Raw genomic sequence first — 27,367 nt, 5'->3', positions numbered from 1 at the left:
GGAGGCACAGTGGATCACCTGACAATGGACAGGGAGGGGTGGGTAGTGATTGGAAAGAATAATATATTCCACCATGATAATACAAACTCATTATAGATAATTTAGAAAATGTAGAGAGGAAAGAAGAAAATCAAAATTACCTGTAATCCCACTGTTAACATTCTGATATATTTCCTTCCAGGATATATGTCTGTGTGCTTGCTTGTTTTGACAAATTTAGGATTACATAACATATACAAATATATACCAGCTCTATAGGCTGCTGGTTTACATAGAATTATAATATATAATGAACTCTTTCCCATATAAATAATCATTCTTTTGAAATGTCACTTTAATGCCTGTCCAATTTTCATATGAGTTTGGATAGACCAGATTTTGTAGCAATAAAAAAACCTCAACTTTGTTTTCTGGCTTCGAATCACAAAAGTTTATTTCTTATTCAAGCCACATGTCCAGTGCAGGTTGACATGGAGACTCTGCTCATCTTGATCACTCTGGAACAGAGGCAGACAGAGCAGCTACTGTCTCACATGTATCTGACTATTGTGTAGGAAAGAAAGGAGAATATAGGGTAGCATGCAATGGCTCTTAAAGCTTCTGCTCCAAAGGCTTTCACATTTTGTTAGCCAAAGCAAGTCTCATGGTGTGATTTTTTTTTTTTAAATGGCCACAATATTTTGCAGATCCTCCAATCAAGAATTGAGTCTGTTTCTCCACCCCTTGACTCTGGGCTTAGCCATGTGACTTACTTTAGCTAATAGGACATTAGCAAATGTAATATAAGCAGAGGCTTAAAATATGCTTGTGCATTAGGGCTTGATCTCTCCTAGTGCTTTTAGAACAGCCCAAGATTGACCTAGAGGATGACAGACCATGTGGAGAGAGAGACCATGCTGTCCCAGCTATTACAGCCATCCCAGATATGTAAGTGAGGCCATTCTCAACCATCCAGCTCCAGCCAGCCCAGACCAGAACTGTTTAGCCAATCCACAGATTTCCAGCGTGTCTTAAGCCACTAAATTTTGGGGCAGTTTGATATGCAGCAAGAGCTGGCTTATATACACATCTGCATCTAATTTCATCTGGGAGGGAGCCATGATATTTTTTTTAAAGTCTAAATGACTACCTCAATATTAAATCGTAAGGATGTGCCATCATTTATTTAACCATTTTCTTATTGTTAGAATCACATTGCTACCTAATGTGTTACATCACATTTACTATAACTATAAACAACACTACCATGAATATCTTTGTGTATAAATATTTATCCATGTTTCTGATTGTTTAATTATAATCAATTGGTGGAAGAAGAATTACTGGGTCAAAATTTAAACCTCTTAATTACCAAATTATGAGACAAAAGGATTGCACCAATTTGTATATCTAATGAAAGTATGTAAGTGTTCCCATTTCACTGCACCCTTACTCACCATCGAGTGTGAGCTTCTAAAAGCATCTTTACTAATCTAACAGGGGAAAAAAATCTCATTTAAATTTTAATTTCTTTGCAAATTGAGGTTGACTTTTTCTTTTAAATATTGTTAACAGTTAAAAAGTCTTACATAACACTCAGAGTGTATATGATAGTATTTCCTTATTTTTCTATATTGAATTAAATCCAGCCTGAGTGCCCCACAGGACTAAATTGGCCGGAAGCTCGATACCAGATATCTTTCCCAGTTTCCTTTCCCTCTCTTAGATAAGTCCATCTGGGTTCCCACAGCCTTGATGTAGTGTCCAGTTCTCACACTTAGACATGTCTTATTCAGGTCCATCTACCTCGAGGGCATTAGAGTCGGTGCAGGTCCCCTCCTGCTCAAATTTTTAACCACCTGTTGTTTGCCCAATATCATGTTCTGTCAGCACCACAGGAAGGCAAGATGCAGACCTCTAGTTCCCTTGATTTGGCAAAGTTATCATTTGAGAAAGCTTAAATGTGGCATGTGGGGGATGGGAGGTGAAGGGAGGTGGCTGGGATGACCAGAGGTTACATGTACTGCAAAATGCTTGTCCCAGTGGAATGAGCAGATATCTCAGAAGACAAGCAGTGTAACTATTCGGAGCATGATATAAATATCAAAAGTCTAAGAAATCACATATGGAATTATTGAACCATAAGTCATCATATTTCTTCTGTAAGAAAAAAATCACATTTTTATTGAGTTAGAAAAGAAATACGAAATCAGACTATGAATACTGCTTCATGAACAGACTTACTACCAAGACCCTCTGTATTCACACCTCCCAGCTCCACTGTTTTTTCATACGCTGCTCTTTGAAAAAGCTGCACTTTCTACCAAATGTCAGGGGATATAGCTTCAGTCAGTCAACTGTTCTTATCACTTGGGGTGGTGGGGTGGAGCCCAAACCCAGTCACAGTTGCTTGCCTCTAAGGAGCATATAGTCCTGTCTTCCAGTCTTCTTTTAGGTAAGGGAGCTGAGTGAACAAGCCAAGTCCCTATGAAACCCACTAACTGACTCCCATCAGCCTATGTGCCGGTGTTATAGGGGTCAGTATAAGGGCCAGCTGCCCTGCATCTAAGACAAATGGAGAACTTGCAAGAAAACCACGAAGGCTGCTAATGCCAAACACGTTATGAGGCAACATTTGCCTGTGCAATCTGTGTGTTATGTCTTCTATAAAGGAATGCCAGTAAAGGAAGGAAATGAAAACCATTCCCAATATGGGCAGCCTCCCCTCCCCCACACATGCTAGAGCTGAGGCAGTGGACACAAAAGTGGGCAAAGGAGCAGTGAGGGGGAAGGGACCCTGAGAAGGCAGATCAGAAAGGTCAGCTCCTGTGCTTTGAATTCGTTGCTGGAAAAGAGAGGAGTTTTTAGATGGGACCCCCACAGAGCCGTTTTACTGTTCCAAGTCTGCTTGGGGTCCTTTTGATGTAGTTACTCTACAAAATCTCACATCTCCTTTAAGATCCAACTTCAGCTAAGGGCCCTGAAGAAACAAGGCCTCTTTTGAAAGAACAGAAGAGTCCAGAAGCTTCTGGGTTCAACAGGCCACTGTCTAAACTGACAACCTGCTCTCTAGCCTGAGGGATGATAAAACTTCACAGACTGGGAGAGAATTCCACGTCAAGAATGTCTGCTTCTGAGAGCTCACTCTGATTGCCCTCATCCCCATTAACAAAAACAGATGTGTGTTCATGAGTAAAGTAAACATTCAAGGTCAATATACGTTCCTCTCCAGCAATCTAGTTTGGCACTTCAATATGAGCAAATAGGCTATGAAGCAGAGTGGAACTTTTCTATAACATTGGTGTCGAGTGACAGGACTCACATCTGTGTATTAGGTTAACTGTTACATTAAATATCTACAGAATAGACTTTTTCTGTTTCGTGGGAAATGATCTGAGCTACGGTAAATCTACTGACATGGAATAGTTATTGTCTATGAAAGAAACAAGAGAGTATGATATTTATGAGCCTGAGTTTGAATGCTGGTTCTAGTGCTTACTATCTGTGTAACCTTGGGCAAGTCATTTAACTTCGGTTACTGTCTCTAAATGGAGGTTTTAATAGTATGTATTTCCTACCTTGTTAGCACTAAGCATGTAAAAATGTGAGCTTATTCTAGGATTACTCCAGGACACTGGCGGAAGTAGTATCCAAGAAGTATCGATACCTAAACTTGTCTTCATTCATCCTTTCATCAAATATTTATTGAGTACCTACAATGTGCCAGGTAGAGATGCAGGTAATGATGAAAGACACACCTGAAAGTAGTCATGGAGTTTATGGTCTCCTGATTCATCTGCCACCCCCCCGAGACATGACCCTCCAGTATCACTCAGCACCCTGAGTGTGATGTTTCTCAGAGTTACCTGAACCTAAGAATCACCTGGCACTCTTGTGAAAAAACAGATTCTAAGATCTCACCTCATCCTACTGAATATCGCAGGGAGACTCGACTTCTTTTCCTCATTGGCAAAATAGGAAGCAGAGCAACCCTACCACCGTCTCATTATGTGTTCCCAGAGAAACAGCATATGGGAAAGGTCTTCAGAAACCGTGAAGTCACTTTCCAGCATGTGGCATCTAGGTTCTCTCTGGAGGATCAGAGGAGCCAGCCAAAGGCCACTCAGTGCCTATAGTCTGTCCTGGTGTCCTCCCACCCCACCTCCTCCTTCTGGACTCTTTGGAGACATGAATCAGAAGCCACCTATCCCCGTTTTAACCTAATGAGTTAATGGGTCTCATACAGGAACCAGCCTCAAGTCTACCACCAAGGTGAACACTTGCATTGTGTTCTGGGAATGCCTATTACAAGGCTTCAGAGGTCCAGTCAATGGCCATAACTGGTGGTTTTCAATGGACATCCCTGCCTTCCCTTGGTACCTGCTAAAATGGGAGATGAACCCAAAGATTAGAGGGGTGAATTGTAGGGTCTTGGTTAAGTTCTCATCACCCAGCCCCTGCCCACCTCTCCAGCTTCATCTCCCACTCCTCTTCCATACATCCACTAGCCCTTGACTGCCTCTCCCCTTCTCCAGTTTCAACAGGTCACAAAGCCATCCAGAATAATGATGATATTTCCTAGCCCTCTTGCTATTATTATCAATGGGTTGTAAGCAGAAGTGTCATATGGCCACACCCAGGACCAGCCCACAGTAAACAACTGGCATGTGTCTTATCCCTGTTCTACCCTATGCCTTCCTGCATCCTGCTGCTTGGAAAGCAGAGGTAACAACTGAAGCTCTAGCATCTGTTTTGGGTGTTGGGAATGAGACAACGTGTTAGGAGTTCTGGGACCCTGAGCGCTGTGTGGAGCAGAGCCTCTGCGTTAGTCCTGAGCTGCCAACCTCTGTACTGTTACATAAAAGAGAAATGCACTTCCATCTAACTTAAATCTGTGTTATTTTGAGTTTCTATTACATACCTCCAAAGTGAGTCTTTACTGATGCGGTGCTCAGGAGGATGGATTCTGGAAATACACTGCCTCAGTTCAATCACTTATTAGCTGACAGCCGCAGGTGTTTTGCTTTGCTTCTTGGCCTCAACTATAAAAGGTAGATGCTAAAGACAGCATCTACCTTCTTGGATTGTTGTTAGGAATGAGCTAATAATATATGTGAAGCTTAAAACATGTAAGGCCTGACATATGGTAAACACCCAGAATAAAAGTGTGCCCTAAGGGAGTAAGATTGAAGGTTGTTCTCTCAAATCAGAGGTAGGCTTTTTTAGTGCAGCAGCAATACCAGTAGTGCTAATAACATCTTTTAAAATTTTATGGATTACTTTGTAGGAATCTTTTCAACAGTTATGTATGAACTGTGCATTATGTATGTATGAGTTATGTATTATTACTTTAATTCCAGAGAGAAGAGAATGCAAGGTTAGAGAGGTTAGGTTAACATGCCCCAGATCACATAGCTAATAAGGGGCTGTGATAGGATTCACATGCAGGTTTTTCACTTCCAAATTCCATACATTTTCTGAAAACCTTCACTTGCTCCTAAATGCAAGTTGTTGTACTGCTATGCATTCTCTGTTTCTAGATGCCTGACACACATACATTTTTTTGCAAAGGGATTCCCAGACTAGATTTTTCTGTTTGTAAAGAATCAAAAAGGGTGCCCAAATTCCCCATGTAAGAAATTTTGTTTTCTGGTCGCCGACAGCTCAAATGTGGATGGGCTGTGTATTTGATCCCATAAAATGTTAGCCCTAGACTATACTTTGAAAAAAGGGATCCGATCAGGGCTCGCCTCAGGAATGGGGGTGGAAGAAAAGCCTTGATCCATCCCCATCCTGGTTGTAGTCTGGATAAAGAGCCCTGATTCTGAGTGATATTTCAGGCTCACCCTAAAAGGGGCCCAGAGTTGAGTGTCTGGGATGGGAGTGAGGCTTCATGACAGTGCATGTGTTTTGAATTGACAATTCTTTTAACAGAAGCAACTTGGAACCAGGACTGGGGGAGCTGCTGCTCACTGGAATGTTGTAGCCATTTTCCATGTTCCCTGAGGGCAGGGCAGGCGGCTCCCATTGCATCTGGGGGCGGGGGTGGTGGTGGTTAAGTTAGACACTAGGAAGAGCTTGCTTGCTATAATGATTGTGAAAGGCAGGCACAAATGTGGTTGTGGAATATAGTTATCTGCAAATTTGAAGCAAGTATAGGAAAAAATCTTTCACATGTAGAGGATATGGATTGAATGTTGTTGTATCAGAAAACAGGAATTGAGAACAGAAGGTAATGGTATAGGGCTTCCCTGGTGACTCAGTGGTTAAGAATCCGCCTGACAATGCAGGGGACACGGGTTCGAGCCCTGGTCCGGGAAGATCCCACATGCCACAGAGCAACTAAGCCCATGCACCACAACTACTGAGCCTGCGCTCTAGAGCCCAGGTGCCACAGCTACTGAGCCCACGTGCCACAACTACTGAACCCCGTGCACCTAGAGCCTGTGCTCTGCAACAAGAGAAGCCACCACAATGAGAAGCCCGTGCACTGCAACGAAGAGTAGCCCCTGGTCGCCGCAACTAGAGAAAGCCAGTGCGCAGCAACGAAGACCCAATGCAGCCAAAAATAAATAAATAAATAAATAAATAAATAAATAAATAAATAAATAAATAAATAAATTTATATTAAAAAAAGAACGGGATGGTCAAAAATAAGATGCTCCACGCAGTGTGTAGAATCAGGGAGGGATGTGGCTTGTGCTTGTGCACCTTGCTATCTCTCTGCAGAGATGAGTGCCCGGAACCTAAGGGCTTGGGGTCCAGCACAAGCGAATGGGAGGAAGCTCAGGCAGCGGCCAGGCTGGCACGCCTCCCTGCATGGCCTGGGCATTCCGGTCCCCTCGTGCACACAACCAAAGGATGAAATCAGGTGAAAGCTGAAGGCTCTCCAAGCTCCGAGTTCCTCTGAGCCGGAATGTAGAGAATTTCTATCGGTGGAAAGTGATTTCTCTGTCCTCTGTTAGTTTCTGTGGGCTACACTCCTGAATCTCATTTACACTTTCTCTTGAAGAAAAAATTGTGTAAGCCTATGGAAAGTTTCTTTCCTAAGCGGCGGGTTCTGTGTAGGGGCGGTGTGGGCGCGAGGGTGTAGTTAACAATGAGGGAAGATGTAGGGAAACGTGACAATATCAACTTAGAAACGGTCACTCCAATCCCTTGTGTTTGACTTGGACAGGGAGGCCTGCCTGCTTTGTCCTACTTCACAGGAAAATGACAGAGGGGATAAGTGAGAAAAAGTTAAAAGTTATGCACATCCCTTTCGCCTCCAAGCCTCTTACAGCCTGCCACATCATTAAAAAGGCTTACTGTGTAAGTCTTACACCCGAAGTTTAGAGAAAAAGAAATATTAATTGAAAAAAACTTGTTATATCCTAATGAAGTTTGTTCTTTTCTTCACCTGTACAATTTCTTTTTAACTTATATAAAATGAGAGAATTGGTGAAGGAAAGAAGAATTACTTTTTCAACCCACAGACTCTACATTTACTCCAATAAGAAATTCCACTGTCAAATGTAGTTGCCCCAAAGTGAACACAACCAACCACAAGCAGTTGAAAAGAGTTGATTTATATGATTTTCTATGTATAAAGGTAAAGGGCAAACGTACAGTGTTAGCTATCCTGATTCAATCCCAATTTTTTCTCCAAAGGAGAGAGAGGGAGAGAGACCCAAAAGGGAGAAGAGTTGGCTCTCAGTAGCTTTCCATTCGGCTGGAAAAGGAACAGCTCTGGTTGCTACAACTATGGTTGCTCCTTCTTGCTATTTATGGATGGGGTGGCTGTTACTGCAGTCCACTAGTGCCCCCTATTGTCCCCTTCAGGAAGCTCACAAGGCAGCATGAACGGCCGAACCTGGGTAAGTCATCTCAACACCCTCGAAACTTTTCTGACAAAGAAATCTCAAAATTTTGAAACTGTGCTTCCATATTTAATTCACTGAAAGACAGTTTATAGTCAAGTCACATTATTATTTCTGAGACTTAGAGAATGTTAGGAGGGATCTTTAGAAAGTATGTAGCCAATTGTTTTTTTACCTAAGTGTGGAATTAGCTCTGAGAGATATTAGCAGTTATTATGTGAAACCAAAATGGGTTAGGAGACACTGGGTTAAATAAACATTAATTAAATATTAGATAAGCAGGTTCTTTCCTGCTGGTCTTCTCAGATCCTTGAATATGGATTGTGTGTCTCTCAAGGGGAAATGCAATTTCCCGATAACATTTGACAACAAGAACCACATTATATATGAATTTCTTGTAGGGCTAATATTTCAGGGAACACTTTGGGAAAGTGCTAATTGAGTTCAAATGAATCATTCTACAGATTTGGAAATAGTCCCAGGGAGGTGCCAGTGGCTGGGTGGTAGTTAGTAGGGCCGCCGTGAGGATCCGTCAGGAGGCTCCCGGCTCCCAGAGCTGCTTCTTCACCAGAGAGCCTACCTCCTCCCCAGAGTCGATTCTTAGTATTCCTATTTCCACAAAGCATGTTTACCTGCGGAATGGGAAATGGCATTGCCTTCAGCCAAGGATATTGGGAAAGCGAAGTAGACCCCTTTCAAGTATGCTCCAACTCTTTGGGGAGGAGAATTTGCTTCTGGTATTTTCAATTCAATTTCACTGTCTCTTGTGAAGAACCTCATTGTTTTATAAAAAATGTATATTCAGCAAATACTTAACGATGCACACGGTTTTCTGGTACTTGGAAGATTCAAGATGATATAGCACGTTGGGTAAGAGCAAAGGTTTGGAGGTCAGGTTCTGGTTCTGCCACATTCTGGCTGTGTACATTTGGACAAGTTACTTATCATCTTTAAACTCAAGATATGGAAACAACTTAAGTGTCCATTGACAGATGAGCAGATTAAAAAATTGTGGTGTGTGTATGTATCTGTATATATATTTATATATATATATATATATATATATATATATATATATATATACACACACACAATGAAATTTTATTCAGCTTTAAAAAAAAAGGAGATCTTGCTATTTGAAACAACATAGATGAGCCTGGAAGACATTATGCTAACTGAAATAAGCCAGGCACAGAAAAAAAACTGCATGATCTCACTTACATGTGGAATCTAAAAAAGTTGAATATATAGAAGTAAAGAATAGAATGATGGTTACCAGGGGTGGGAAGGTGGGGAAATGGGATGATGTTGGTCAAAGGATACAAAATTGCAGTTATGGAGGATGAATAAGTCTAGAGATCTAATGTACAGCATGATGTGGTTATGATGTTGGAAATGATGTTGGAAATCTGCTAAGAGAGTAATTTCAGTGCTCTCACCAAAACAATAACTAAAAAAGTTAACTATGGGAGAAGATATGTTAATTCGCTTAATTGCAGTGTATGATTACTGCATACACTATGTATATGTGTATCAAATCATCTTGTTGTGGGACTTCCCCTAGAGACCAGTGGTTAAGACTCTGCACTTCTACTGCAGGGGGCACGGGTTTGATCCCTGGTCAGGGAACTAAGATCCCACATGCCTTGTGGCGCGGCCAAAACAAAAAAAATCATCATATTGTACACCTAAAATATATACAATTTTTATTTTAAAAACTCAATTTGTAAAATAAATAAAAGACTCAGAATCCCTATAAAACCTGACTAATCCCTTCTCCACAGGATTGTATTGAGGATTAAATTAGAAAACACAGTTGTCCCTTGGTATCCACGTGGGATTGGTTCCACCACCCACGCATCCCCAACAGATACCAAAATCTGCAGATGCTCAAGTCCCTTATATAAAATAAATACTCCATACCCAGGGTTCCACATCTGTGCAGATTTCAACCAACCAGATTGAAATCCATGGTTGGTTGAATCTGCGAATGTGGAACCCAGATACAAAGGGCCAACTGTACATGTAAAATGGTTAGTACCGTGCCAGCACATGTGTTTAATAAATATTTGCTGCTGCTGCTATTATTATTGTTTTCCTTATTATGATTATTGATATGATTATGATGATATTGTTGTTACTTTTATTGTCCCTGCCCTCAAGGACTTAATAGCCCAGTTGGTGAAGACAAGCACACTCAGAAACTTCAAATAACAATATAAGGGAATGGAACAGAGATAGCAACTAGGTCTCGCGTCACTTGCCATGAGCCTTCAGTGGCTGCCTCAAGTGCCATGTGGAGAAGAATTCTGAAGTTCTTGCCAGCCTTGGAGAGAAAGAGCACTGATATCAAAAACAAAGTGATGTTTTTCATGGGAATGAGGAGTATGAGTGAAGTTATACCACACATACTTACCATTCTTAAAATGAATGATGAAATGCCAGATGTGACAGATTAGATAGAACAGTCATTTCTGGAGAAGATAAGATAGCTGGACCTTGGAGGATGAGTTTGATGTGAATAGAAGGAGATGAAGTAAGGGAGGGAGAGGTATCTGGCACCAGGGATTTTGTGAGCAAGTGTGCCAGATATAAAATCCATATGGCCTATTTGTGTGGCAATAAGTAGACCAGTCTGTCTAAAGAAGGGTTTGATGCTAAAGATTAGCTCTACAAATATGGTAACCAGAGATGCGGAGCTGATGATGCAACATCCAATAAGTTCTCCCACTGTTCCCACAAATTCCCTCTTATGCATTGGGCCATGTGCCTCTCAGAAAATGTGGATACCAGTAAGTCTCTAGCACCATCTTGTCTATCATGGAGCTGTTCAAAGGCTCTTTTCCAGGACCTCCCTGGTGGCGCAGTGGTTAAGAATCCGCCTGCCAACGCAGGGGACAGGGGTTTGATCCCTGGTCCGGGAAGATCCCACATGCCACGGAGCAACTAAGCCCGTGTGCCACAACTACTGAGCCTGCACGCCACAACACTGAAGCCCACACACCTAGAGTCCGTGCTCCACAGCAAGAGAAGCCACTGCAATGAGAAACCTGCGTACTGCAAGGAAGAGTAGCCCCCGCTTGCCACAACTAGAGAAAGCTGCACACAGCAACGAAGACCCCTCTCAGCCAAAAAAAAAGCTCTCTTCCAGCATCCTTGCTCATGAAGACCATATCCTTTCATGTTTTCATATTTAGTCCCCAACTGCTGTTCAGAGCCCATTGCTCTATGTGCACTTTAAAAAGTCTTTACAAATGTCTTCCATCATGTACAGATGGCATTGCAGCCCCAAGCATCTGATTCTCGGCAAATGCACACACAGATAAAAAGTCATTGAAAATGAAAAGTGAAGAATCAACCTACCAGAAATTGCAGCTTGCATGTATACCATGTGCCTTCCCTCTATTCAGAACTGTGCTAGCTCTGGGAGGGATATCAAAGATGGGTTTACTAAAACCACAAATAAGGATGGGAAGTTTTGAAATATCCCCGTTTGCAAAACTTCATAACGTGGCATAATGAGATTTTATTCATCCATTCTTTTTTATGGAGTATCTACCAAGAAGCAGGCACTTCTGTATTAGTTGGGACTTGTATGGTTACAAGTGACAGAGACCTAACTCAAGCTCGTTTAAGCAAAAGAAGGGGCTATAGTAAGGGATAATGTGACATCTGTGAAACCAAAAGACAGGAATGTGCCTGGGGCACAGGAACCACTGAAACACAGAACTCCAAGACCATCAGGTTTCTCTTTTATTCTTCTTGTCTCTGTGCCTTCATTCACTCGCTTCCTTAGTTTCATTCTTCCTTCTAGCTAGCCATCACCTTTCTCCACGTGGTGAAAAACAGGGGGGCCAACAGCTCTCAGATGTACCAGTATATCTACATAGCTTTGGGCACTAGAAAGAAATTATCTTAACATTCTCTCTGGTTCCAAGTTGAAAAATCCCCGGGAAGGACTCACTGAAGTAGTTCAAGTCAGATAAACTCCAAAGAGTCATGAAACAACATGGCAGCTCCTGTGGGAACCGTAAAGATGGGGCGAAGAAAGAGGAAACTTATGGAAGAAAGGGGGTGAAGTGCTGGGCCAACAAAAGAAGAGGTGCCTGTTACGCCTTCCCTTATTTGTTCTTTCATGCTAGTTCAGCTACGCTATCAACAAACAATGCCATTCATTTAATAAGCACCTATTCATTTACCGAGTGTCTGCTGTGTGCCAGGTACTATGCTGGATTCTAAGGATGAAACGATGACCACGATGCCTCTTAGAGTGCTAGGCATTCAGAGATACAAAGAAATATAAACTAGACTTGGTTTAGGACCTCTGGGAACTTACCACACAACTGAAGGCAGAAGACTGTATTTGGAGTATCATCAAGGGGCAAGCTGTGTGCTATAGATAATGAAGGTAAAGGAAGGTGAGTGGGGTCAGTGAGACCTGGAACCTTCCAGGGAAGCATCTTGGAGAGGGTGGTACTTCTTCAGGGTCTTTAAAGGGTGAGGAAGTTTTTGTTTATGACTACATGTGTTTTTTGTTTTTTTTAAAAAAGAGTATATGATTTCATTTATAAATTATTTATTTATTTTTGGCTGTGCTGGTTCTTCGTTGCTGCGCGCAGGCTTTCTCTAGTAGCGGCGAGCGGGGCCTACTCTTCGTTGCAGTGCGTGGGCTTCTCATTGCAGTGGCTTCTTTTGTTGTGGAGCATGGGCTCTAGGCATGCGGGCTTCAGTAGTTGTGGCACACGGGCTCAGTAGTTGTGGCTCGTGGGCTCTAGAGCACAGGCTCAGTAGTTGTGGTGCAAGGGCTTAGTTGCTCCATGGCATGTGGGATCTTCCCTGACCAGGGATCAAACCCATGTCCCCTGCATTGGCAGGCAGATTCTTAACCACTGCGCCACCAGGGAAGTCCCACTACATGTGTTTAAAGTGCAGGATTTTCACAACATCACACTAAGTTAGACCTCTGCTCCTGGCTGTCTGCATCTGGAATGCAGCCGGCGGCCAGTGGCCCTGTTCCCTTCTCAGAGACAGGACTACCACCCACAGCTCTTCTGATAGCCTTGCGTTTTATTGCCATAGCCTGTTGGATCAAAGCCTCTGAGTTTGATGCAAGTTCAGAATAATTTCCTTCAAGGATTAACTCATCTTTCTGGGCTTGGGGAGCTACACAAGCAACATCTGGTACAGCCTGCAGAGGCATTCTTCACCCAAGGAGTTTCAAATTTCAACATGTGAGCCGTCCTGCTGAATAACATCATCAACGGGAAACAGCACTCAGAGACCTCATCTGGTGGTAACAAGAGCTCTATGTAATGCCCCGAATCATGTTTTGCACACGACAGTAATAAATGGTGCAAACTGTAACAGGTCCTTTATCACTTTGTTTCTTGCCAAAGGGACTGAATTTCACACTGATGGGGTTGAAATCCCCTTGTGGGCATCCTCTGGGGCCATTTCATAGCCCGTGATAGCACTATTAACAACCCCCATCCTGTGCATGGACCAGCCCATAGGCTCACATTTTAATGTAGTCACAGGGAATCTAATGGTTAGTTCCTTTTCTAAGATCCCATCTCTCACCTCCCTGTCTGCCCAGGCGTTCCTGGAAAATCCTTGGTTGGGCCCATTTCCTTGCCCCTTGGTAAATCCTGGCTTTATTCTTCTACACTGTGTTTTTGATATCCCTGGCTCTGCCCTCTGCATCCTATGGGTTAGTCCTACCACTCCCGGAGTTCTCTTCAAGGTCAAGATTTTACCATGTTCCTTGTAAAAGTATGAAATTAGAACACTCCCTAACACCATACACAAAAATAAACTCAAAATGGATTAAAGGCCTAAATGTAAGACCAGACACTATCAAACTCTTAGAGGAAAACATAGGCAGAACACTCTATGACATAAATCACAGCAAGATCCTTTTTGACCCAACTCCTAGAGAAATGGAAATAAAAACACAAATAAACAAATGGGACCTAATGAAACTTAAAAGCTTTTGCACAGCAAAGGAAACCATAAACAAGACCAAAAGACAACCCTCAGAATGGGAGAAAATATTTGCAAATGAAGCAACTGACAAAGGATTAATCTCCAAGATTTACAAGCAGCTCATGCAGCTCAATAACAAAAAAACAAACAACCCAATCCAAAAATGGGCAGAAGACCTAAATAGACATTTCTCCAAAGAAGATATACAGATTGCCAACAGACACATGAAAGAATGCTCAACATCATTAATCATTAGAGAAATGCAAATCAAAACTACAATGAGATAGCATCTCACACCAGTCAGAATGGCCATCATCAAAAAATCTAGAAACAATAAATGCTGGAGAGGGTGTGGAGAAAAGGGAACACTCTTGCACTGTTGGTGGGAATGTAAATTGATACAGCCACTATGGAGAACAGTATGGAGGTTCCTTACAAAACTAAAAATAGAAATACCATACGACACAGCAATCCCACTACTGGGCATATACCCTGAGAAAACCATAATTCAAAAAGAGTCATGTACCAAAATGTTCATAGCAGCTCTATTTACAATAGCCAGGACATGGAAGCAACCTAAGTGTCCATCATCGGATGAATGGATAAAGAAGATGTGGCACATATATACAATGGAATATTACTCAGCCATAAAAAGAAACAAAATGGAGGTATTTGTAGTGAGGTGGATGGCGTTAGAGTCTGTCATACAGAGTGAAGTAAGTCAGAAAGAGAAAAACAAATACAGTATGCTAACACATATATATGGAATCTAAGGGAAAAAAAAAAAAAAAGGTCATGAAGAACCTAGTGGCAAGATGGGAATAAAGACACAGACCTACTAGAGAATGGACTTGAGGATATGGGGAGGGGGAGGGGTAAGATGTGACAGGATGAGAGAGTGGCATGGACATATATACACTACCAAATGTAAAATAGATAGCTAGTGGGAAGCAGCCACATAGCACAGGGAGATCAGCTCGGTGCTTTGTGTCCACCTAGAGGTGGGGGATAGGGAGGGTGGGAGGGAGGGAGACGCAAGAGGGAAGATATATGGGAACATATGTATATGTATAACTGATTCACTTTGTTATAAAGCAGAAACTAACACACCATTGTAAAGCAATTATACTTCAATAAAGATTTAAAAAAAAAAAAGACTTTACCATGTTCTTAAAGGTGAAACCCTGTAATAGTTGGGTGTTGTGTGTCAGGGATGTATTATTTATAGGGGCACTATTATCATCACCAGTAAGGAAAATGAGGCTCAGAGTTTGAGTGAATTGCCCAGGTACAAGATATGAACCCATGTCTGTCTCACTTCTAAGACTGTGATCTTTTTAAGGGATAAATAAAGGAATTCCAGAATATGGTCATGGGAGTCCCACATGGGAATCCGTACTTCCAAGTGGGGGAGGGAGAAGGAAAGAGAAATAAGGAAAACACGACCCAGAGTAGTGGCCCTGAATTTAAAGGAGGAGAATTTTGAGACATGGTGAATTGTGTCTAAGGCCACAGTTGGAGAATATGGAGACTATTGGCATGAAGAAGACTATTGGCCGGACTTCCCTGGTGGTGCAGGGGTTAAGAATCCGCCTGCCAATGCAGGGGACATGGGTTCGAGCCCTGGTCCGGGAAGATCCCACATGCCACGGAGCAACTAAGCCCTTGCACCACAACTACTGAGCCTGAGCTCTAGGGCCCGCACGCCACAACTACTGAAGCCTGCACACCTAGAGCCCGTGCTCCGCAGCAAGAAAAGCCACAGCAATGAGAAGCCCATGCACTACAACGAAGAGTAGCCCCCGCTTGCCGTGCCCGCGCGCAGCAACAAAGACCCAACACAGCCAAAAATAAATAAAAATTAAAAATAAATTAAAAAAAAAAAGACTATTGGTAAGTGTTTTCAAGAAAAAGTTCAGTTGAGTAATGGGTCTGGAAGAGGTTGAGTAGTGAGTAGACTGCAAACAAAAAGAAAGGGCCACCAGATAGATGAGGGAATAAAGTGAAAGGCTGTTCTGTATCTACTAAACTTGAAACTCGGGGTGGAGGGGGACGGGGTGGGGACCCAAGAATTGTTTTGACAAGCCCTCCAGGTGATTCTGATACGCACTAACGTTTGTGGACCACTGCTATAGTACAGTTCTCAGCCTTGGCTACACGTTGGAATCACCTGGAATAATGCTTCTGCTCTATTCCTGAAATTCATTTAGTTGCCCCAGGCAATGGGGGGGGGGGTTACAAAACTCTATAGGTGATTCTAATGTGCAGCTAAGAGTTGAAAACCACTACTGCCTCAAAGAGGAAGTGAAAGGGGTAAAAATAACTGTGATGCCAAGGGCTAGCTGTGCCAGGCATTGTGCTAAGGATAAGAACATGCTTTTAAAGCTTTAATGGGCATAAGGAAAACCCAACTAGCTCCCAGGTGCTTTACGGGCATTGCTCCAGTGAATCTTCATGACAAGACTATGAGGCAGGTATGATGGTTATTCCCATTTTACAGATGAAGACACTGAGGTTCCATGAAGTTACCTGACTTGCTGGGGCATCAAAGCTGGAACTTGAAAATCAAGTCTTTGACTCCAAAGTACTGATTCCTTTTTTTAGAATTGTGATAAAATATATATAACATAAAAATTTGCCACTTTCACCATCTTGAAGCATACGGTTTTAGTGGCATTAAGCACATTCACAATGTTGTGTAACCATCACCACTATCCATTTCCAGAACTTTTTCATCATCTCAAACAGATACTCTGTACCCATTAAACAGTAACTCCCCATTCTCCTCTCCCTCCATCTCCTGGTCACTCCTATTCTACTGTCTGTCTCTATGAATTAAAGTATTCGTTCTAAATCGTCATTTCCAGATGGGCTCAAAGAAGAAATGAAGGTGCTGAGGTTGATCAGTTCTTTTCCTTGAATAAGGTATTTCTGAGTTAGGTGAGGCTCCCACCTGAAACCCGTGACCCCAGATACTGAAAAACTTGTAATTCCCACCAAACAGCATAAGCTCTCTTGCCTCTGTGCCACAGCACAGGTGAATCCCTTTTCCCACCTTGCCTTCATTTAGCAAACTCTATCTCCTCCTCCCAAGTCTCTCCCTCCAGGCATGCCCATCCCTAGGGATATGAACCAAGCTCTTCAACTAGCATGGTCCCACAGACCAGGCTTTGCAAACTAATGTTAACTCCAACCACCTAAGCGTCTTATTAAAATGCAGATTTGGATTTACTGAGTCTGGGTTGGGGCCCTAAGATTCTGCATTTCTATCAAGCTTCCAGGTCCCTGGAACACACTTTGAGCCGTGAGGTCAGAGAGGGCAGTGCTTCACCATAGCATGTTATTTGTTTTGTTTTTTTTTAACTCTAGTGTTTCCTTGGCTGTTTCTCCACTCCACTATAAATACCTTGAGGGCAGAAACCCATCTTATTTATGGTTATATTCCAGAGACTAGCATGGTGCCAACCCAGAGTAACTGTCAATAAATGTTGAATGAATGAATAAATAAATGAGCTCACAGGCTAGAAGGATAAAAAGGAACCAGATCTGTGAAGAGCCTGGTAAGCCATACTAAGGAATTTGAAATTTATCCTGAAGTTATGGGGAGCCACTGAAGGATTTTAAGAGGCTGTTATATCAAATGTGTATGTGCAGTGTGTAAGATGTGTTGGAAAGGACCAAGAATGAAATTAAGGAAACGATAGTGAGCTACTGCACTAGTCCAAGCAAATAATTATGAATAAATAAGGTAGTGATGGTGGGAATGGGGAGGAGGAAGAGGTTTCAAGGCCATGTAGATGGTTAACCACATATCCCCGTTTGCTTCAGACAGACCCAGTTTCCTTCTGGTTCACTTATTAATAATGTCCCTTTCATTCCCCAGAATGCCGTGGTTTGGATGATAATTATCTTTTAACCCAGTACATAGGAGATGAAGTTAATAGAACATGAGGTGGGGGTGGGGAGTAGAGCGTTTCTGCCCTGGGTGACCCAGGGAATGGTAACACCATTCACCAAATCAGGCAGTCCAGGAGGAGAAGCAACGGGAGAAGTTTCTTTTTAAAATAAAAATAGTTAAAAAGTGAGTCACTGAAAAATATTCAGTAAATTGCAGTAAGAGGATGACAAAAATTGCAAAGGAGACACACAAATGGGTGAAGTCTGGGGAGTACTGAAGGAAGTTATCCTCCCTCCCTGAACCTCTGAACTGAGTTAGTCTCGGAGCCATTTATTAGGAAACCTGCCCTCATCTGCCATTCACACCAGCTGCAGATGGGAAGTTGAAATGGCCAACTAATTCCGGGTTTTTTCCCTCACTTCTCACTTTCTTATTTTGGCTGCATTGGGTCTTCATTGCTGCGCACGGGCTTTCTCTAGTTGTGGCGAGCAGGGGCTACTCTTCCTTGCAGTGAGCGGGCTTCTCATTGCGGTGGCTTCTCTTGTTGCGGATCACAGGCTCCAGGCACGTGGGCTTCAGTAGTTGCAGCACGTAGGCTCAGTAGTTGTGGCACACGGGCCCTAGAACACATGGCGTGGACTCAGTGGTTGCGGTGCGAGGGCTCTAGGACACACGGGCTTCAGTAGTTGTGGTACGTAGGCTCAGTAGTTGTGGCTCGCGGGCTCTAGAGCACAAGCTCAGTAATTGTGGCACAAGGGCTTAGTTGCTGCGCAGCATGTGGGATCTTTCCAGACCAGGGCTCGAACCCGTGTCCCCTGCATTGGCAGGTGGATCCTTAACCACTGCGCCACCAGGTAAGTCCCACTTCTCATTTTCTTCTCTTCAAGTCACTGCTGTGTCTGCTCCCAACAGCCAAAGACTTTTGAGTATCTTCAGCATTAATTGGATCACAGCTGACCGTGGTCATTCAGACAGTCAAAACAATGACAGAGCACACCAAGGCCTAGTTAACTGAGTCTTCTCAAAAGAACACATCCCCCGGGTTGAGCCAAAGGTCAGGGAACACCAAAATGTTCTACCTCATTTATAAGCCCCGTGACCCAAGATCCTTACTAATCTCTATTCATACTTGCCAGCACCTTGGCTCTTCCCTCCCCCTACAACATGTCAACAACTGGGTAATTATTTAATAAACCTCAGAGCATACCTTTGCTTCTCTCGGCCAGAGAGACCAGGGATTTTCCTGGTTTCAGTTTCAAGGTGGTTCTGACTTCAGAGTTCCAAGTGTGGTCAAGCGGAAGAATAAATTCACCCGCTAGAGCCTTTTGAGGGAACTTTCAAACAAAACTGTGGCTTTTCAAGTATTAAGAGGAAATGACAGACTGAACTAAGCTCAGTATTCATTTTAATATGCGCGTTAAAGGTTATGTTAGCAGCTGTCAAATTGCTGGCCAGCTCTAACTACATCACTCTTCGCCCTAAATCAGATATCTTGGGTGGCACCCGGAACTTGCTTCTCTGGGCTGACCCTAAGCAACAGGATTGTTCAAGAAGGTGAATTTTGTCTTCCAGGCATTCCTATCACTTGTGCTGACATTAGCCTGATGAGCAAGGGAGCTGGAACCTGGGACCCCGATCCCGGAGACCCTTCTGCTTCCACTGGAGGCTCAGAGAACTCGACATCCTCCAACCACATCGCCTGCTGGAGGTCAGATGCCAAGCCCATCCGTCTGACAAGTGTGACCACTGAGAACTTCTGTTACTCAGCCTGGGGGAAGCCTAAGTGGTCTCTCCTCTGCGCCCCACCATGACTGCCTCCTTGGCAAGTAGAGAGCAGATGTTTCTAACCCCAAGTCCATCTTACTGCACCAATCAGAAGCAAAAGATACTAAGAGTTCAGAGTCCTAAGAAACCACACCTCACAGCCACCAGGGCCTTAATCATACTGAAAGTCCCCCAGCCCCCAGCCTCACTGCCCCATGGAATCCTTAGCCATTTTGGTGCTCCCCCTCAAGGGTCGTGCCTGGCTGTGGGAGAGCTAATCTCAAACTCCCACCAAAGATTGTTGTGGCACACGAGCCCTCTATCATGTTCCCACTACCTACTCCCTGCCCCCTTCTCGCAGCATCGTCATTGTGGTTGGATGCTCAGTCAATATTAACAGGACCTGAGTGATAATGCAAGCAAGTAAAGAAATGTTCTTGGTGGTTAAACAAAAGTCCCTGAATACCTGGTACTGAAAAAAATTTATGCTGTCTCTCCACAGGTAGTCCCAACTTTGTCTTTTTCAAAATGACAAAAGGATTTTGTGGACAGTGAAACTATTCTGTATGATACTACAATAACAGATACATGCCATTATACATTTGTCAAAACTCATGGAATGTGCACCACACCAAGAGTGAACCCTAATGGATACTATGGACTATGGTGTAATGATGTATCAAGGTAGGTCCATCAATTAAAGCCTATTATTTCTAAGTAAGTTAAGTTTCTCAAAGCTAGAGACTCAATCCCTCTCTCCCTCTCTCTCTCTCTCTCGCCCCTGCATCGCTGGTGTTCCCCACTCATTGGGTCATTCCACACTGACCACCAAGCTACAAGGTCAGGGAGGACCAAAAGGCTTGTGGATTCCCCCTGGTTCTGTAATGGGTCAGTTTGCCAGAAAGAGGAAAGGGAATATTGTGGTTGATGATTGATGTCTATAAAAGCAAAATGTTCTCAGAAGATAAGGAAGTATAAGTGAAGTGACGGCCCTTCAAAGAGATCCCAAAAGAGAAAGTGGATAGAAAAGGGATGAGATTAGAAGAGGCAGAGACAAAAGTGCAAGATCACAATGAAAAACCCAAGTGAGATGGAGACACTCTTGACCATGAAAAGGAGAGTGGGCATCAGTTGGGAGGAGGTAAAAGACAGTGGCGTCTGCTGTCCGCAGAGAGGGGAGCAAAGCCTCACCCTCCCTGCCCTAGGGGCTTAAATAACAGGGACAGCGAAGAGGGCTTTGTAGAACAGTGACACTGTCAGCTGGCTGCTGTCCCACACCATGTACTGCAGAATCCACATGATGAATGAATGAGTTGCCAAGAAAAGTGAACTTACAATCAGCATCCCCAGTTTAGATGGAAGGGTGAAATAGCTGGAAAGATTTTCCAACAAAAACACTCATGTGAAAAGGTTCCAAAGGCAAGAAGACAGTATTTGTCAAATCACAGATGCAGTTCCCGTTGGTCCCAGCATTCCCACTTACGGGAATTTCTCCCACAGATTTCCTTGCACCCGTGTGAAATGCTGTTATGTACTAGGTCACTCACTTGTAATTGCAAAGCTTGGAAACCACATGATTGGTCATCAAACAGGGGACTTGTTAAATAAAGGATGGCACATAGAATACTGTACAGGTGTAAAACAAAACAAAAAAAACCCAAAGAAGCTCTCTATGTGTTGATAAGGGAACATCTCTGAGATACACTGCTTAGTCAAAAAGGCAGGCTCAAAACTGTTTGCAAGGTATGCTACGTTTGGGATAGAAATTAAAACGGAAACGTTCTTAAATGTGTGTTTCTGCTTGTATTTTCATTAAAAGGGGCTATCTGCCAGAAGAGGGGTGAATTAAGTGTGGGTAGAGGAAAGTACAAAGGCTTTGCACAGAGTACACAGAGTACTTTTTTATATCGTTTTGATTTTTGAATCACATCAATATATTACTGATTCGAGATTTTTAAAAAAAGAAAACATGGTTCAGAGAGTAAGGGCTGTGAGTGGGAACAGTTGAATCACCTGTTATCTATCTTTCCACCCCAGCACAGTGAGTCCAGATAACAGTAGTTTGCTATATTTGCATATTAGGAGAACTCTTGGGTATTTGTATTAAGTCAGGGCTCTTATAGGAATAAGCATGGGAAATCCAGCTCAAGTTTACCGAAGTTAAAAAGAGACTCACGTAACTGAAGAGTCCAGAGGTAGAGCCGGCTCTGGGGATGGAGGGCTTTGCTCATCACTGAGGGACTGCCTAGGCCGCAGGCTCACTAGGCATCATCTATCTCATGGCACCCTGACCAAAACCACAGTGCAGATGGCTGGTAGCCCCTTCAGCATTTTCCAAGCATCGATTTTGGAGGTCGCCACCACCCCCAATGTGAGTTTGGCATCCTGCTGCCCTTCGTTTTAGAAGATGAATCTGCTGGGGGTGACCCAGGAGCGTCAGAAGCTTCTCCTCCAGGGCTTGAGGCTGTGGTTGCTCTCTTGTGCAACAGACAAGATGCAGATGCATGACATTCTGGCCTTGAGAATGCAGGGCATTCAGAGCCAGACCAAGAGTATGTGTGTGGGGAGACGGCTGGGCCTCCGGGCTTGCCAGAATCAAGGAATGGGAGAGAATGGAGACCACTTATCTTCCTCCCACTCCCCCTTCCTCATTCCAGGCCCAAATACCAGACCAGTGTGTCTCCAAATGAGTAAAAAATGGGAACATGGGACCATGCCACATGTAAGGGATGTTAGGAAACCCAAACACAGCACAACACTGATGTACTTAATTTGGTTTATGAAATACAATTTCTGTGGAATCCTCTGTTAATGTTTGGGGAGAAAAAAAAAAAAAAGATGCACTGGATTAGAAATCAAGAAAACAAGAGTCCCAGACTGGAATCTGTTGCCATCCGGTGGTAGAACCACTTAGAGGTCACTGAACCTCTTTTTCTTTGCCTTAGTTTCCTCATTTGAAGCATGTGACAATTAACTGCCTGACCAATCTCACAGAGGTTAAATAAGAACACGAGAAGCTTGGAAAAGTATGAACATAACTTTGAAGTTAACTGAATGTACATTATTACCTACCTGGCTTACATTTACTTTTTTTTTTTTTTTTACCTGAAAAGATTGGCAGCAGGTAAAATTTAGTTTACTCTGAATCAAGTTGGGTTGGCTTTTCTGACCTGTGGGGTCAGGGAAACCTTTAATTTCATAGTGGAATCTGCAGCTTTGTGTCTGTGCAAGATCCATTTCTCATCCAGTTTTTCTGAGAAACAATTTTCCCGCACCATCAGCCCAGTAGTTTGGGCGTTGTGGACCCCTCAGTGCTCCAGAGATGGACACGTGATGCTGGTCTGACCAATCAGAGCATCACACCTCCCTGGGCTACAGGATGGGCATGTGACCCAAGGCAGCCAATCAGAGGCAGTGAGTTTCAATTGGAGAGCTTTGGTTGGAACTTTTAGGAAGTCCTCTCATTCCACTGGACAGTTTGTAGCCTGGGTCTTCTAGAAGCCTTCTCACTCCCACCAGGGGAAAGCCTGCCTGAGAATGATGCCAACAGAGAGAAAAGCAGAGCTGAGAGAAGGAGAGAACAGATGGAGTCCTGGTGGCACTTTTGGATCCAGCCATCCCTATAGCCAGCTCCACCCGTGGACTTCTCATTACTTGAAGCAATAGATGCCCCTTTTTCCTTCCAACAAATTTGAGTTGGATTTCTGGTGCAAACTTCTGATACTACTATTCAAGAATCTCTACAAAGATGAGCCATCCTGCCCACATGCAAATCTACATGAATTAAGAAAACATAAGGTTTAAACTCTATAGAGTCCAAGTGGAGCTAGAATCCTTTCCCGGATAAATATACTTCATAGTAGTACCCAGTCGACATATTGTAATTTAACAGAGACACAAATTACTAAAATAAAGAAATATTTCATTTTATTTTACTCTTTTAGCCATGAGGTCCAAGGAAATGCAAGTTCATGGAAATTAGAAGTAATACCAGAATATGGATAAGATCAGCTTTAGAGATTTATGGAATCAGCAGAACGTGATTATCTGGAGTGATTTTTGGCCTTCTCAGTTTGCCAAGCCAGATGTACCATTTTGTCTAGCCCATTTAACAATTTCTGTGGCAACTGTCCAGGATGAAGAGAGTCATCATAGAATGGAGAAGCCCAAACAACTGAAACGTTTACAGCACACAGAGCAAAACAGTCAATATTACAAGGTGACAGACTATTTATCACTTAATTAGTAAACCAGAGTAAATCTCATTATGCAGCACTACAAATACCCCTAGCCATGCCTTCATTTGCTCATTCCTTCATTCATGCATTCAGTGAGTATTTATTTATTAAGCACCTACTGTGTACCAGGAGGCAGCCTGGTAAATGCTGGAGTTACAAAGACAAAGATTAAGGCACAGACACTGCCCTCAAGGAGCTCCCAATCTAAATCTCGCAGAGAGATATAGAAATGAAGAATGACAATGCATCCAGAAGGGCTGATAACAAAAGTCTGTTCCAAGGGAGACCCAGCCCTGGATTCATTCTACTGCAGGTTCCACGGTAAAGGTAAGTGGCATTCCTCCCCCTCTGCAGAACATAGCTTTAACCAGTATTTCAGTTCCAGTGTTACACAGAGAGCCACAGCATTATAACAAGTTACCACTGACCCAGCAGTGGGTCTGAGGCTCTCACCACTGAACCTTTAGGGGAAATAGAGTATGACCTTGCAGAAGTGGCTGACCACTACTGAGTCTCACTCCTTCCTCCACAGCTGTCCAGGCAGGCTGCTCTGCCCTTGGCATATGCCCTCAAGGTCTGGACCCACTTGGCCAAACATGGGTTTATGGTCTGGAGGGTACTTGAAGAAGAGTTCCTTCTCTTCAACTTCTAAACCTAAGCCTTCATATTTCAAGGCCCACTTCTTCCTCTGGAATGACTTGCTTTTCATTTGTCATTCATGATTTGGGTGAAAAGTGGCGCCATGTGCAGGTCTTGCTGAGCCAAGGACCTGCTTCACATTTTGTAAAGTGTGCAAACATCCAGCCATAGTCATTAAGAAGAGGAGCAAGCAAACTCCATCCCACACCCTGCTCCCCTTTCTCCTCTCTCAGACCTGCGCTCCCGTCAGCATGTTAACCGGCGTAAAATGAATGTGAGGTGTGAGTTGCAGCTTCTGAGTCAGACTGTATGTCAAGTTATGCCAGTAACAATAAAGGGTAGTTTTATAAGTGGAATCTGCAATGCTGTTTGCAGATTGGCTTTTGCAGAGGTTTAGTATTAAGCAAAAGTCTCCTTCCCATAATCCTGCCTTACTTGGATGTTCCCTGAGACACACTCCCCTCTCCCCGCTCATCTGGCAAAGGCAACAGTCCGGAACCCAGTGAGTTTCTCCTGTTAGTTGTTCACCTGCATTTCACTCTGTTGTTAGAAGGCTTTTGATTTCTAAGCCGCCTTGCTAAATCAATCCCACCTGGAGTTACATCACTACGGATTGCCAGTTAGCAGCTAGGGTAGAAGCTTGGTCTCTGTGAGCAGGGAGGCCCGTGGGGGGACAGAATTTCAAAACCGTGGTCTTCCGTGGTCACTGAGTTAATGTGCATAGTGGTATTAAGGCCTTTCAATAGAAGCATTTTGCTTGGTTCATCTAAAAATCAGAGTCTCTTAGTGTTAGTTTATTAACGAAATCTTAATGATCATTATAAATTGAATTTTATAGATGCTCTTGAGATATAAAATTATACAGTGCATTCTCTAAAAATGAAATTTTAAAATGAATATCCCCTGATTTTACTTTTTAATGAATTCTTCCTTTAGTGTATTTCTATAAATCTCTTACACACAAAGAAACAAAACAGAATCTGTACAAAAAATAAAGAGGTCTCCATTTTCTGGAACACCTTTTCTGTAATGAATTTGTTAATATAAAAAAGTGTCTACTTAGAAAATTATAAAAACATTGCTACAATGTCATAAATGCTGTACATTCTCTAGGAAAACATACCTTTGGAAATAGTACAACTATTGGGAATTCTTAAAGAAATTCAAGTCCTGGATGTGCTGCAGATGCATTCCACGCAGGGCGGTGTTAAAACCCTGTCTATCCTCTGTACCACTTCTAGAAATTGTCTGCCACTTTCATTGAGTGAGAATGAATTCTCCTTTCTTCAAACATCACCATTGATTTCTGTGGATATCCTTAGGGTGACACTCTATTTTTAAAAAAATAAAAAGGGTTTAAAAGAAGGTAAACAATTCCAGTGCCAGCTCTGAAACTCCCAACAGCTTTGCACCCCCTCAGAGATGATCTCACTACGGTTTGTACTGAGCTCGAGTTGGGTCCTCAAGAGTTTTCTTGGCCTTTTCTAACCTTTTAGCTAGTAATTCACTTGTTTCAAAATGTAAGATTTTCCCTGTTGCCAAATCTGACAAGGTCCCATCTTCTCTCTGCCCAGAGAACATTTTTCAACAACACACTTTTATTTTTAAGAAAAGACATATTTCCTGTCATTTGGAACTTGTGAGACCTCTTCAAAAAAAAAAAAAATAACCAGGATCTATGACTATAAGCATCAAATGGCAGAGGACAGATGAACGTTTCCTTGTTTAGGAGAGCTATTCAAGATGCTTTCCTTTGGGAATACACTAAATTGCACAATACTTACATATTTTTTCAAACACGTAAGGGTAAAAAGATAGTGCTCTTATGTTTCTTAAATGCAAGAAATGTTCTATGGATTTCTACTAATCCGCATCATAACATTTGTATTGATAAATACCTACCTGGAAATCATAGATGAATGTTAGAAAGTAGAAAATAAAACCAAAGGCCACTGTCCATTCACAGATCGCACTCACTACATGATATACATAATCCTAAGAGCAACAACAAAAAAAGAAACAGCATTTAGCCTAAATGCATTCACTTTAGAGGACATACTGAAATAATAATGAGCAGGTCAGGCCAAAGGAAAAAGCTGTCCAGTGAGCATAAATCAACCCCCGGAGGAAACACAGTAAGCAAGGCCATGTGGGTGCACATCAGGGCAACTGCCCGATAAGAATGTGAATACAATGACCCCAAAAGTTCTCTCTGGTTCTCTCACACTCTGGCTTTAAGACTTGTCTATGGAACCTCAACAGGCAGAAGAAGGATCACAAAACGGCTGAGAGTGGAAAGCAAATTTGAACTCAAAGTTCTCAAGAAAGAACTTTCCATACAAGGCACGACTTGCTCTCCCACAGCTGGGAATCCCAAAGTTGGAAGGCAGGCTTGAAAAGCACCTACCCAGTGTCCATGTGGTTATTCCAGACTTCAGGTATGCATCTAAAGGAAACTGGCTATCACCCCTGGGTTTTGTGTTTCTCTGTTACTATAGAAAATGTCAGTTCAGAAAATAGGTCTGCTTGATGTTATAAGGTAAGCACAGCTACAAAGCAAATGCTAATTATGAGACTATCTTCTTGGGGGCAGGAATGAGAGGATGGAGGACAAGAAAGAGAATGGCTTTAATTCGGGGTTCCAAAGTCAGCTGCCTCTGGAGGCCAGGAAACTAATAAAAAGAAATGAAACTGACGGTTGCAAAAAGAGGGACAATGGGGAGCCCACGCCTCATCAGCTCAATTCCATTCTCGCCAAGTAGGAAAATATGGCCCCAGTGTTGCTTTGAGATTAAAAAAGAGAGAGAGAGAGAGAGGGAGACTTCCCTGGTGGTCCAGTGGTTAAGACTCTGTGCTTCCAATGCAGGGGGCTCAGGTTTTATCCCTGGTCAGGGAACTAAGATCCCACATGCCATGCGGCGCGGCCAAAAAAAGCCCATGGAGTGTGTGTGTGTGTGTGTGTGTGTGTGTGTGTGTGTGTCATAGCTCCCCTGATTTTTAAATAC

General features: G+C 42.9%; 1 protein-coding gene across 1 annotated transcript in view; it reads right to left on the bottom strand.

The window, feature by feature from the left end:
• Positions 1 to 23,390: 23,390 nt before the first annotated feature.
• Positions 23,391 to 27,367, bottom strand: part of DRAM1 (DNA damage regulated autophagy modulator 1) — a 46,565-nt gene continuing 42,588 nt past the window's right edge. Inside the window, exons 6-7 of the mRNA XM_082349659.1 lie at positions 26,265 to 26,357; positions 23,391 to 25,693 (exon numbers count right to left, since the gene is read on the bottom strand). Of these exons, the coding sequence (XP_082205785.1) occupies positions 25,649 to 25,693; positions 26,265 to 26,357 (138 nt within the window). The 3' untranslated portion in view covers positions 23,391 to 25,648. The remainder of the gene's footprint in view (positions 25,694 to 26,264; positions 26,358 to 27,367) is intronic.

This window comes from Balaenoptera borealis (assembly GCF_965194805.1).
Source record: "Balaenoptera borealis genome assembly, chromosome: 13".
Taxonomy (NCBI): domain Eukaryota; kingdom Metazoa; phylum Chordata; class Mammalia; order Artiodactyla; family Balaenopteridae; genus Balaenoptera; species Balaenoptera borealis.
The sequence above is the reverse complement of the archived record's forward strand: the minus strand, read 5'-3'. Positions and strand labels throughout refer to the sequence as shown.